The sequence below is a fragment of the Neoarius graeffei genome, chromosome 10, assembly GCF_027579695.1.
Source record: "Neoarius graeffei isolate fNeoGra1 chromosome 10, fNeoGra1.pri, whole genome shotgun sequence".
In the NCBI taxonomy this organism is placed as follows: domain Eukaryota; kingdom Metazoa; phylum Chordata; class Actinopteri; order Siluriformes; family Ariidae; genus Neoarius; species Neoarius graeffei.
In genome coordinates this window covers 81262776-81275655 of record NC_083578.1, presented here as the reverse complement: position 1 = coordinate 81275655, position 12880 = coordinate 81262776, and the positions used below count along the sequence as shown (strand labels likewise).

The 12880-nt window shown below is 40.4% G+C and overlaps 1 protein-coding gene across 3 annotated transcripts in view; it reads left to right on the top strand.

The window, feature by feature from the left end:
- The window catches only part of gripap1 (GRIP1 associated protein 1), a 259951-nt gene that overhangs the window by 92655 nt on the left and 154416 nt on the right, over nucleotides 1-12880 (top strand). For all 3 annotated transcript variants that reach the window (XM_060932398.1, XM_060932397.1, XM_060932399.1), the window contains 2 exons: nucleotides 3720-3815; nucleotides 12352-12408. In XM_060932398.1, coding sequence (XP_060788381.1) covers nucleotides 3720-3815; nucleotides 12352-12408 — 153 coding nt within the window. The remainder of the gene's footprint in view (nucleotides 1-3719; nucleotides 3816-12351; nucleotides 12409-12880) is intronic.

The following is a 12880-nucleotide window of genomic DNA, read 5'->3' as shown; positions in this document are numbered from 1 at the left end:
ATTTATTTAACTCCCGTTAGAGATCAGGGATTCTTAAAGCCCACGAATTCCCCAGCGTGTGGTTATGCAGAACTTATATAACCCGTTTGTGCCTTTTTAATGCATCTTTCCTGGAAGCACCTCTCAAAAGTTTTTTGTTCAGTTTGGACTTTATGGTGAGGGTTTAGCGACGAGAGCAAAGCTTCGACTAAATTTTTCACGTTGCTTCGGCTTTCATGGAGCGTTTTCACGTCACATTCAGGGTTAAATGTAGAGACGGCCAAGCCCCTCCTCCACCGGAGTTGTTCTCGTTGTCGTTTTAAAGTGAAATAAGATTGAAGTGAAGCCCTTGCACTGTGGCATGGTGAATTTGGTCGTGACCAGTGCTGTACAGAAGAGCATGTTTGTTGCTGTGGGACTGCATACTGACATGCAACCCACTCAGCTAACTCAGAGCCTTCAGTGGTGTCAGTACGCAGAGGCACATTTCAGAGAGCATCAGCCGAGAATATCCTCCCAAAATGCTGCTGGAGACACAGCATCCTCCTGGTCATCTCTCTGGGCAGACAGGAGCTTTCATGCTGTTTGCTTTCAGGTCCAGAATCATCAGTTTCAGCTGTGCAGGTTGTCCACATGAGTGTATTTTAATAACGGGTGTGTCCTTAAATAGTGTCATATGAGACACTGATTTATCTATCGATCACTCTTTCTGTCTATCTATCGCTCATGTGCGTGCACTCACTCACTCACTGTATGTGTGTCTATCTATCTATCTGTGTGCATATGTATGTATAAAAATAAAAATTGCTCTCCTATCTCATAAAAGAGAGGGTGTGAGATAGATATCGCTTGATCTATCTGTCTAGCTCTGTCTCTATATAATCTGTCTATCGTGCTCTCTTTTATTTATATATAGCTCTCCATCTCTCAAAAAAAAAAAATATATATATATACACACGACCGATCGACTTTATGACCGTCTGGTTATGACTGGCAAGTGTTTCCCAGCTGAACGTACGACGGTTTCCGCCCCAGCTCCCGGCAGCGCCTCTCGCCGCGTACAACAGTTTCCACTCCAGGCACATTCGCAGTCTCTCTCGCACTCCGTCATACAGTTTCCGCCCCAGGTCCTGGTTTATGAAACGAGCAAACGCTCCCGCCAGCCCGAGCGCTGCAACAGCTGATGACGACGTAGACGACCCACAGCCAAGCACCAGTGATGCCAGCGGTCACTAAATTTTGTATTTTGCTATGTTTTACGTTTGTATTTTGGTATGTTTCAAACTAAAATGTTTTCCATTTTTCACACCTGTATTTCGTATTTTTTGTTTTGCACACATTAAACGAATTGTACTGTACGCAGTGTAGTATGCAGTGTTTGAATTAAACCAAATAATGGGCCAAGGTAATGAAATAAGAAAATGTTGATGAAATAAGACTTTAAGATGATTACAATATCATTACACATCACAATATACTTACGTTCATTTAACATAGGCCGACTTACGACCAGATCGGTTTACGACCGGTCAGTCGTAACCAAACGCAGTCGTAAGTCGACGACTACCTGTGTGTGTGTGTATGTATATATGTATGTGTGTGTATTAGGGCTGTAACGATACACCCAACTCACGAGTCGATACACCCACGATTTTTTTTAAAAATGTTTTTTTAAAGTAGTAAATTTGACTTATTAACATTTACTTACTTACATTAACTATTTAATAACAAATAATTCAGACCACTGCAGAGAATGAGTAATATGTATGCAAAAATGAACAAATGTATATCCAAAGATTGTTTTATTTCTCAAAATAATACTGTTGAACCGGAAGCTCTGTTTTTTTCGGTTCTGAAAAAGTCATTTTTCCAAATCGTGTAAATCCGTTAAGATTTTTTTTGGGGGGGGTTGCGGCTCTCTCACTGTCTCACTCTCATAGGGCCAATGATTATCTGTGATCGCGGAAAACAGATGGAAATTACGGAATTTTTATAGTGAAACATTGCTCACGTGTCAAAATGTAACTGCCGCAGAAGGCTTCCGCCCAAGCAGGCATGCCTTCAGTGTTGCCAGATATTGCTAACGTTTTCCACCCCAAAATATGTTCAAAACCAGCCAAAAAGCACCTAAACCCGCCCAATCTGGCAACACTGCATGCCTTTCCGGTCAAGTGATTGTGATTGGCTTGTGGCACACCTAGCCAGCCAATGAGCTGCTTGTTTACAGATTCGCTCCCCGCGTCGCAACCAGAATGGCGACCGCTTAAAAGAAATGAATGCTCTGCCAGTGGCGAGTGTGGACGTTGCGTGACTCGCAGAAGATTGTCGCAGGTCGGCGAAAAAACGACTTACTAATACATATAAAAAATAAAAGTAATTTAAGTAAGTTTAAAATGTAATTTAAATAAAAAGTAAAGTATTCATAAATTGAAGTTTGGAAGCGCCTCTGTTTTTGGGCTGAGGAGAAGTTTGAAAGGGTGTACCGCGATTCTGCCTTCTTGTATCGTGATACAGATCGTGGCTCTGCGTATCGCGATTTCGATTTTGATACGCATATTGTTACAGCCCTAGTGTGTGTGTGTGTGTGTATATATATATATATATATATATATATATATATATATATATATATATATATATACACACACACACCTTCTTCTTAAGATCCCCGTCAGTTATGATGATGGGGGACCCGTAGCCCTGTGGTGCCTCCTTATTCGTCGCTCTGCGGCTCGTTCTCTGAGCCTAAGCTCGCAGGTTTCCAACCCAGAATGGAGGGCACACCTCCACAGGCAGCGGTCCTGGGCGTCCTCATACCAAGTCTTCAGATCCATTTGGAAGGCGCGAAGGTCTTCTTTAATGCAGTCCTTCCAGCGCTTGCGAGGGCGTCCCCTGTCGCGTTTACCAAGCTTCAGCTCGCCGAATAGAAGTTGCTTAGGAATCCTGGAGTTGTCCATTCGGGATACATGGCCAAGCCATCACATATATATATATATATATATATATATATATATATATATATAAAGAGGGCGTGAAATAGATATATATCACTCTATCTAGCTCTCTGTATATAATCTGTCTATCTCATAAAAAATCTCTCTCATATAAAAGAGAGGGCGTGAGCTAGATATATATCGCTCGATCTATCTATCTCTGTCTCTATATAATGTTTATCGCTCTCACTATCTCGTGCTCACTCTTTTTATATATTATTAAAAAAATCTCGTGTATGTATATAAATCGCTCTCCATCATATAAGAGAGCACGCGCGTGAGATAGAGATGTATATTGCTAGCTCCATCTGTCTGTCTAACTCTGTCTTATGCAGTGTTTAAAAACAACAAAAAAAGCCTGAAAATAACAAACCAAAAAAAGCCCGCGAGCAGTTCTGCATGCCGTTACTGAATATCTGGATATGGTTTGAGAGGGATATTTATTGTGAATGTACATGTCTCTTGTGAAGAAAAGGTTTTGACTTCCTGAATTTGTTAGCTGCCTCAAAAGTGAAAAAGAAAACCATCAGGCATTCAAAAACGTCTTGGCTGATTGACTACTTTTGGGATAAGTGGAACATTTGCGCCTCCCGTCTAACTGAGCAAATGTTGTGGTGTTTTGTCATTATGGAAAACGCGCAGGAACCAGATTCCACATCCGTAGTGTTGGAATTGAATATGCCAAAGGTGTTTGTTTCCTCTCGGTGCGGAAGTGGTAATTTTGTTTAAATGAATGAATGTGTGCAGGAGAAATCGGGAGAGATCGAGGCCGTAAAACAGCAGATCACCACCATGGACAAGGAGAGAGACGAGCTCAATACCACCATCGCTAAACTCAAACAGGTATTTGCAAAGAAAATGTTATTTAAGTTATAGAAGTACTCTTGAATACTGGATTCTGATTAGTCAGGAGGTGTTGATTCATTTTTTTTCTAATGACAGCTAATGTGGCTATTTTAATATCTGTCGTAACAACTTACAGTACAAGGTGTCAGTATGCTGAGGTTTATTGTGAGGAGATATTTATTTAACACGGTCACAGGTAAAGCTCTAATTTCTGAAATCTCTTCAGGACATAGGTCTTCACACTCTAAGCTGTGTTTTTTTTGTTTGTTTTTTAATTTTTATTTTCCTGCTTATAGCTGCTGTAACGTAACAGGAACAGACTTGTTTTGTGGGCACAGTTATGTTTAATTCCACCCCATTAAACATAACTATAAACATGTCCTCCTGTAATAGTTGGCAAATTGCTGCATTTTACGACAGGTTGTTATGAGAAATTAATAAACTTCAGAGTGTTAACACTAACTCCGCTTACCGACTGGCAACATCACACAAGCTTGCTGTTGATTATTTTCCTATAACAGCACATCCCCAAGTGGTTTTTATTCCTTACTTTCCTGACAGTTCGCTTTTGGCTCCTGAGCGGCACAGCTGTCTGAGGTATCGACCCATCATGCTGAGATCATTAGTTTACACCCTGATGAGGCTACAGTTATAAATGAAACGCGCTCACTCGTGCACATGAAGGAGTGATTAACGCTCCCTTTTGGACTTGTTGTGCTTTATAATTGTTCAGTTTTTTGTTGTCTAAGATTTTTATATATGAGTGATTCCACGCTTATGGGTACTGAAATGGGGACATGAACTTTATTTTTAAAAATTCACCTAAAACCATTTCTTTTTTTTTTTTTTACCATCAGGTCACAAAACATGTAATCTTTAATGAATGATATGTTAAAAGATAACTTTAATTTTCTGAGATGTAATAAAAACATATTTATATGCCAAAGTCAGAACGTAACAGAAGTGTTGTGGACATATATATTCTCAATTTTAACAATGTAGAATTACTTTTTGAAACATAGGAAGGTGATGTTTGAGCAAATATAATTAATAAACATGTGTAGTAGAATAAACATACACATTCTTTCAATAAGATTAACATGGTATATAGCTAGATTGTAATTAATTTGTAACAGACGCGAGATGGACAATCGTAACAGAAGTAATGGAACAGACATCATTTTGGAACTCATAGGCTTGACTTTGGCATATAAATATGTTTTTATTACATCTCAGAACATTAAAGTTATCTTTTAACATATCATTCATTAAAGATTACATGTTTTGTGACCTGATGGTAAAAAAAGAAATGGTTTTAGGTGAATAAGTTCTTGTCCCCATTTCAGTACCCATAAGCGTGGAATCACTCATATATGGATATACCGGTATGGGTCCGTCTCCGAAACTGGTCTCTCATTTGGGACATTATGGTCCAAAAATAAATTTTCTAATTTTACTAACACTCAGTGTTTCTTTTGTCATGTTTAATAAGAATAAAGATAGCATCTTGCTTTATCTGGCCTCCAATGTGGAAAAATTTTTTGATTACAATTCAAATGCTGGCGGCACGGTGGTGTAGTGGTTAGCGCTGTCGCCTCACAGCAAGAAGGTCCTGGGTTCGAGCCCCGTGGCCGGCGAGGGCCTTTCTGTGTGGAGTTTGCATGTTCTCCCCGTGTCCGCGTGGGTTTCCTCCGGGTGCTCTGGTTTCCCCCACAGTCCAAAGACATGCAGGTTAGGTTAACTGGTGACTCTAAATTGACCGTAGGTGTGAATGTGAGTGTGAATGGTTGTCTGTGTCTATGTGTCAGCCCTGTGATGACCTGGCGACTTGTCCAGGGTGTACCCCGCCTTTCGCCCGTAGTCAGCTGGGATAGGCTCCAGCTTGCCTGCGACCCTGTAGAACAGGATAAAGCGGCTAGAGATAATGAGATGAGATGAATGAATTCAAATGCTTTTGTAAAATTGATTTCCATATAAAATAACTCCATCATGAAGAATTAAAGCCCCTCCTTCACAGATGAGTGAAAATATTGAATAAATTTCCTCTTTTTGATTGCTTGGGTTAAAAATGCCAAGTTATGATGACTGAATTAATTATTCACTTAAATATGAATATGATGATACATTTTGGGTATTCGATATGGCGAAATAGGACACAATGGAAAAATCAAGAACACACCGGAAAGATGAGAATAACGGCGGTGGTAAAAGAACAGCGACTGTACCGGCTGAAGGTCGCGCGGGTCTCTATTCTATCAAAAGTTCGATCTAAATTGACCATGGTTGCAAAATATTGGCCAAAAATACGCAAACACTACAAAATATGAAAGTAAGATGAAAAAGAAACATTCTGTTGCTTTATACTGCAAGACTAAAACAAAATAAAACTGTCAAAACTCACCTTTTCAGTGATAACGTCCGAACAGATCACTCGCGTAACAGAAATGGAAGCACGATCAACTTGTAACTGTTGGAGTGGAAAATTCCATTCTACACATGCAAATTGTTAATGTGTGTCCTTCCCCGCACACAAATAACACGCTACGGTAAAAAATAGACCACAACTCATTTTATAGCTCAGAAATTCATACAAGACCAGCTACCATCGTAACATATTCTGTAAGAAACATATTCTATACCTAACTTTCAGCTTTCGTTTTAAAAAACAATCACAGATTTATAACTGAATTTTTCTATGGCGTAGTAATTTTAAGTTCCTGCTTTTGGTGAGGTAGTGACCTCGACCCTGAGGCTTTCCGTTTAGATCAAAACACACGATCGTATTGGTTTTGGGTTTGCGGAAAACGGAGTTACAACGGTGATGAAATATTTTGCATGATGTTTTATTACGGTTATGATTATTCTGTGAGCGCACCAATCCTTAGGTGTATAAAGTTACAACTTAAAATACAATTAGTGATAACTGTAGACTTTTCAGTGGACTGCAACCTTTTTAAGGGAATGCGATGTAGTCAACCGTTTATCATGTCCCGGATCAGGCCGCCATTTTTCCAGAAATTTGCAGAATTTTTGCCAAATTCCGAGTAGAGTATTCACATCAAAGATTTAGTTTTATCTGTATTATTTCTTTCATCATTTTATTTCAAATTAAAACCAACATCACCATTCAAAACCGTATAGTTTACTGACTGAGTATATTTAGTGGGGGACCCCCACAGTACCCAGTTTCTGAGACAGACCCGTATACACACACAGTGCTGTGCAAAAGTCTTTGGCACCCTATTTATTTTTTCATACAAACTTTGTTGCAGATTTCTATTTTGTGACTTTGACATTATCGAGTCAGTACAAAGTCCAAACGTTTGCTTTCCAGCACAAAATTACAACCCCGATTCCAAAAAAAGTTGGGACAAAGTACAAATTGTAAATAAAAACGGGATGCAATGATGTGGAAGTTTCAAAATTCCATATTTTATTCAGAATAGAACATAGATGACATATCAAATGTTTAAACTGAGAAAATGTATCATTTAAAGAGAAAAATGAGGTGATTTTAAATTTCATGACAACAACGCATCTCAAAAAAGTTGGGACAAGGCCATGTTTACCACTGTGAGACATCCCCTTTTCTCTTTACAACAGTCTGTAAACGTCTGGGGACTGAGGAGACAAGTTGCTCAAGTTTAGGGATAGGAATGTTAACCCATTCTTGTCTAATGTAGGATTCTAGTTGCTCAACTGTCTTAGGTCTTTTTTGTCGTATCTTCCGTTTTATGATGCGCCAAATGTTTTCTATGGGTGAAAGATCTGGACTGCAGGCTGGCCAGTTCAGTACCCGGACCCTTCTTCTACGCAGCCATGATGCTGTAACTGATGCAGTATGTGGTTTGGCATTGTCATGTTGGAAAATGCAAGGTCTTCCCTGAAAGAGACGTCGTCTGGATGGGAGCATATGTTGCTCTAGAACCTGGATATACCTTTCAGCATTGATGGTGTCTTTCCAGATGTGTAAGCTGCCCATGCCACACGCACTAATGCAACCCCATACCATCAGAGATGCAGGCTTCTGAACTGAGCGCTGAGAACAACTCGGGTCGTCCTTCTCCTCCTTAGTCCGAATGACATGGCGTCCCTGATTTCCATAAAGAACTTCAAATTTTGATTCGTCTGACCACAGAACAGTTTTCCACTTTGCCACAGTCCATTTTAAATGAGCCTTGGCCCAGAGAAGACGTCTGCGCTTCTGTATCATGTTTAGATACGGCTTCTTCTTTGAACTATAGAGTTTTAGCTGGCAACGGCGGATGGCACGGTGAATTGTGTTCACAGATAATGTTCTCTGGAAATATTCCTGAGCCCATTTTGTGATTTCCAATACAGAAGCATGCCTGTATGTGATGCAGTGCCGTCTAAGGGCCCGAAGATCACGGGCACCCAGTATGGTTTTCCGGCCTTGACCCTTACGCACAGAGATTCTTCCAGATTCTCTGAATCTTTTGATGATATTATGCACTGTAGATGATGATATGTTCAAACTCTTTGCAATTTTACACTGTCGAACTCCTTTCTGATATTGCTCCACTATTTGTCGGCGCAGAATTAGGGGGATTGGTGATCCTCTTCCCATCTTTACTTCTGAGAGCCGCTGCCACTCCAAGATGCTCTTTTTATACCCCGTCATGTTAATGACCTATTGCCAATTGACCTAATGAGTTGCAATTTGGTCCTCCAGCTGTTCCTTTTTTGTACCTTTAACTTTTCCAGCCTCTTATTGCCCCTGTCCCAACTTTTTTGAGAGGTGTTGCTGTCATGAAATTTCAAATGAGCCAATATTTGGCATGAAATTTCAAAATGTCTCACTTTCGACATTTGATATGTTGTCTATGTTCTATTGTGAATACAATATCAGTTTTTGAGATTTGTAAATTATTGCATTCCGTTTTTATTTACAATTTGTACTTTTGTCCAAACTTTTCTGGAATCGGGGTTGTACATGTAACTTGTATTGTATGTTTAAGTTACCGGTATAAGATTATTTAATTTGCTTCAGAATGTGATTGTCTCAGTTCATCTGATTATTTAATTAGCCTTTTACGTTTTGTCAGTGAAAATGCATGCATGTAAATTATAACACCTATCCTGTTTTAATGAGAGTCAACCCACAATCAATGAAGTCAAATCAGTCTTAGCTGAGCAAGTCGGTAATGGGATTTCTTTCTTCCATTATAAATTTTTATTTATGTGACTTTGGTCTATAGCTGTAAAAGGCAAAACTGATTACCGCTGTGACGTCATGCGCTCAGCGGGGCAGCTCGAATGCCAACTTTGCGGTCGATTTTAACTCTCAAAAATGTATATATTTTTTTGAAAAATTCCCATTTATGCAGCATACAAGAGTCAAGGATGGAGATGCACTATATTGCCAAAAGTATTTGCTCACTAGGGTGGTCCCAAAATTTTTTTTTTTTAGGATTTTGTTACGACCACCTTACCTTTTTTTTTTTTTTTTTTTTTTTTTTTTAATAAACGTTGCCTAAAAGAAGTTATTGTGCAAAATTTGGTCAAGATTGAACAATGTTTAGAGGTGCCACAAAGCCATTAAAGTTTTCACTCAAGACACAATATAAAATAATGTGGCTTATTAACTGTTTCATATTAATACAAACAATACAGTAATATAACTTCCTGTGTTCAAAGTAACAATAGCTATTACCTGTCTGTGATTTTCTAAACCCTTCGGTATTGTGGTATCTTGTGGAAATAAAAGAACACACTAAGGACTTCCCTAGCAGAAGGAAGCTTTCTCCCAGACAGTTCCTTGGAAGTGGGACCAATTAACCCAGACCTGGGCATTTTCCGGCCCGCGGGCCGCATCCGGCCCTTTGGTTCATTCTGACCGGCCCGCGTAAGGTTAATTAGAAATTACAAAATAAACGTATTTTCTAATTTTACCTCATGCATGGACTGAATGTGCATTGCTTTTATTTTGAAGTTGTGTTCAACAAAAACGCAACGCGCGCGACATGAACATGACATGAAATCCCATGAAACCTATTCCCGCGATAACTACTTCCGTAATTTGTCCAGACCAACCACAAACTTGTACGTCATCCTTCAAACGGTCCAGCCAATCACATAGTGTGACGTCACCAGCAGGCGCCGGAGCCCGAGCCGATCTGTAGATCTGATTCCTACACCGAATGGACTGATGATCATCTGTCAGCTGTGCTTCGCATCTCCACCTCAGACATTCAACCTGACTCTGATGCACTCGTTAAAGACCAACAGAGACGAGATTTCTCTCACTGAACAAATAAAAAACCGAAAGACACCAAATGAGGTGATTAGACTACAAATGTGGGCATCATTATTATAATATGATGTATCTTGCTTGATATTTGGAGTAGAAAGACAATACTGTGATGTCTTTATTGTGTTTTGGGGTGAATGTGACTGAAAAAAAAGGTACAAACGTTCACCATTAAATTCCACAATGTTAACCATTGTTTTGGGAAATTTAATTGAATAAATGACATTTTTTGTAAGGCGACCTCGTTTTTCCCATACTCTTACCAGTCTTAGCAGCTTGTAAAAACAATGTTATTTACTGCTTTATATAAAGAAATACAATTAATATTATGCAGAATTTAGTTCAGCCTTTTGGTCCGGCCCTCTACAAAATTTTCTGTTTCTCATGTGGCCCCATGGAAAAAATAATTGCCCACCCCTGAATTAACCAAACATAATTGTCCTTTCTGGTTTTGTGCTTTGCACCACCGGTACTACTTGTATTACTGTTGCTAGCCATCTGAAAAACATTCACAACTTCATCAGCATATTACGATCAGTGCTCATTGTTTAAGAACCCCTTAGTGCATGAAAGTTAACCTTCTATCAGTCTATAAACTCTTACTGCCTTTTCTTTTTCATAGAAGTGGCATATTCCCTCGAGAACTGTGACTTTTTGGGGGTTTGAGATCTTCTCTGCAACAGTCTACGCACCAACTAATGTTAATGGCTTAACCCGATTTGCAACCTCGTGTGGCACCTCTAAATATTAACCAATTTTTCTGAAATTTTGCTTGTTGCCTTCTTTTAGCCTATGTAAAAAAAAAAAAAAAAGGTAGGGTGGTCGGAATGTTTTGGTAAAAAAAAATTTCCCATACATTTCGGAACCACCCTATTGCTCACCCATCCAAATTATCGGAATCAGGTGTTCCAATCACTTCCATGGCCACGGGTGTATAAAATCAAGCACTGAGGCATGCAGACTGTTTTTACAGTTTGGAGCTGGCCCCTTCCTCTTCCAACATGACTGTGCAGCAGTGCACAAAGCAAGGTCCATAAAGACATGGATGACAGAGTCTGGTGTGGATGAACTTGACTGGCCTGCACAGAGTCCTGACCTCAACCCGATAGAACACCTTTGGGATGAATTCGAGCAGAGACTGAGAGCCAGGCCTTCTCGTCCAACATCACTGTTGCCCCTTTTCCACCAAAGCAGTTCCAGGGCTGGTTCGGGGCCAGTGCTTAGTTTGGAACCGGGTTTTCTGTTTCCACTGACAAAGAACTGGCTCTGGGGCCAGAAAAACCGGTTCCAGGCTAGCACCAACTCTCTGCTGGGCCAGAGGAAAGAACCGCTTAGGTCAGCCGGGGGGGCAGAGTTGTTAAGACCAACAACAATAGCAAGACCGCGAAAGATCGCCATTTTTAAGCGATGAGAAGCAGCAGCTGTACAAACGCAAAGTCAGCCATTATTATTGTTGTTGTTGTTGCTGCTGCTGCTTCTTCCGTGTTGTTTTTGCTTCAATATTCGCGCCAAGGTTTATGCAAACGTAGCGATGTAATGACGTGGCTTCCCTTAGCACCGCGAGCTATGGAAAAGCAAACTGGTTCTCAGCTGGCTCGCAGGTTGAACGAGTTGTGCACCAGCACCAGCACTGGCCCCGAAGCAGCCCTGGAACTGATTTGGTGGAAAAGGGGTATGTGTGACCTCAGAAATGCGCTTCTGGAAGAATGGTCAAAAAATTCCCATAAACACACTCCTAAACCTTGTGGACAGCCTTCCCAGAAGAGTTGAAGCTGTTCTAGCTGCAAAGGGTGGACCGACGTCATATTGAACCCTATGGATTAGGAATGGGATGTCACTTAAGCTCAAGGCAGGTGAGCAAATACTTTTGGCAATATAGTGCACTATCCACTCAGAAATTTATTTAAAAAAAAAAAAAAGGTTCTGCGTATCTGCTTTAAAGAAAAATGATGGCTGTTTAATCAACCTGATGCAGTTAATTCGTGGAGTTTTACCGTAAGTCGCACACTGTCGGTCGTGCCCTAGCGTGTACATCTGTTCCCAAAGCTGACGCCATGTACAAACCAGAAGCCTGTTATGAAGACGTGTTCCCTGAACCAAACCAAAATAGGACTTGTGCGCGCGAGTCACTTACATCTGTTGCTAAAATCTGCTAACGTTTTCAGAGCAGCAGAACTGGATTTCATTTCAGCCATTACATGGCCAATTAAGACGGCTCTTTCTTCTCAAAGTCTGTTTGTGTGTGTGTTTTCTGCTTTGTAGGAGATCAGAGACACTGTCGATGAACAGCGCATTCTGGAGAAGAAAGGCAGTTCAGCAGTAAGTGGTCTTCTCTCTATCTATCTCGCTCTTAATCTCTCTTGCTCACGAACATAAACACTCACTCTTACTCTCTCATTCCGGAGACAGAAGAATAAGCGATGAGTCAGGTCTTTCCATCTCTCTGGATTCCCAGAAAGTGAATTAAAACACAGGTGATGGCCAGTTTGCGTTTCTGCTGCTCTCGACAGCAGACCGGGGCTCGAACTAATGAGATACAGTCGGTACTGATTTCCCATGCTGTCCAGAGACGTGGGTTTTTCGAGGGAGTTTTATGTTTTGAGAGAAATCTCATATATTCAAAGCCAGATCACGTTATAGCCTATGGAGCACTTGCATGTGACGTCACAGCCGGTCCAGATTGTGACAGACGCCATCTTGTCGGTCAAACGCCATATTTCCGCCTTCTACTTGTACCTTTTCTTCTGGAAAACCCTACTATATACAATTCTACAACCCCGATTCCAAAAAA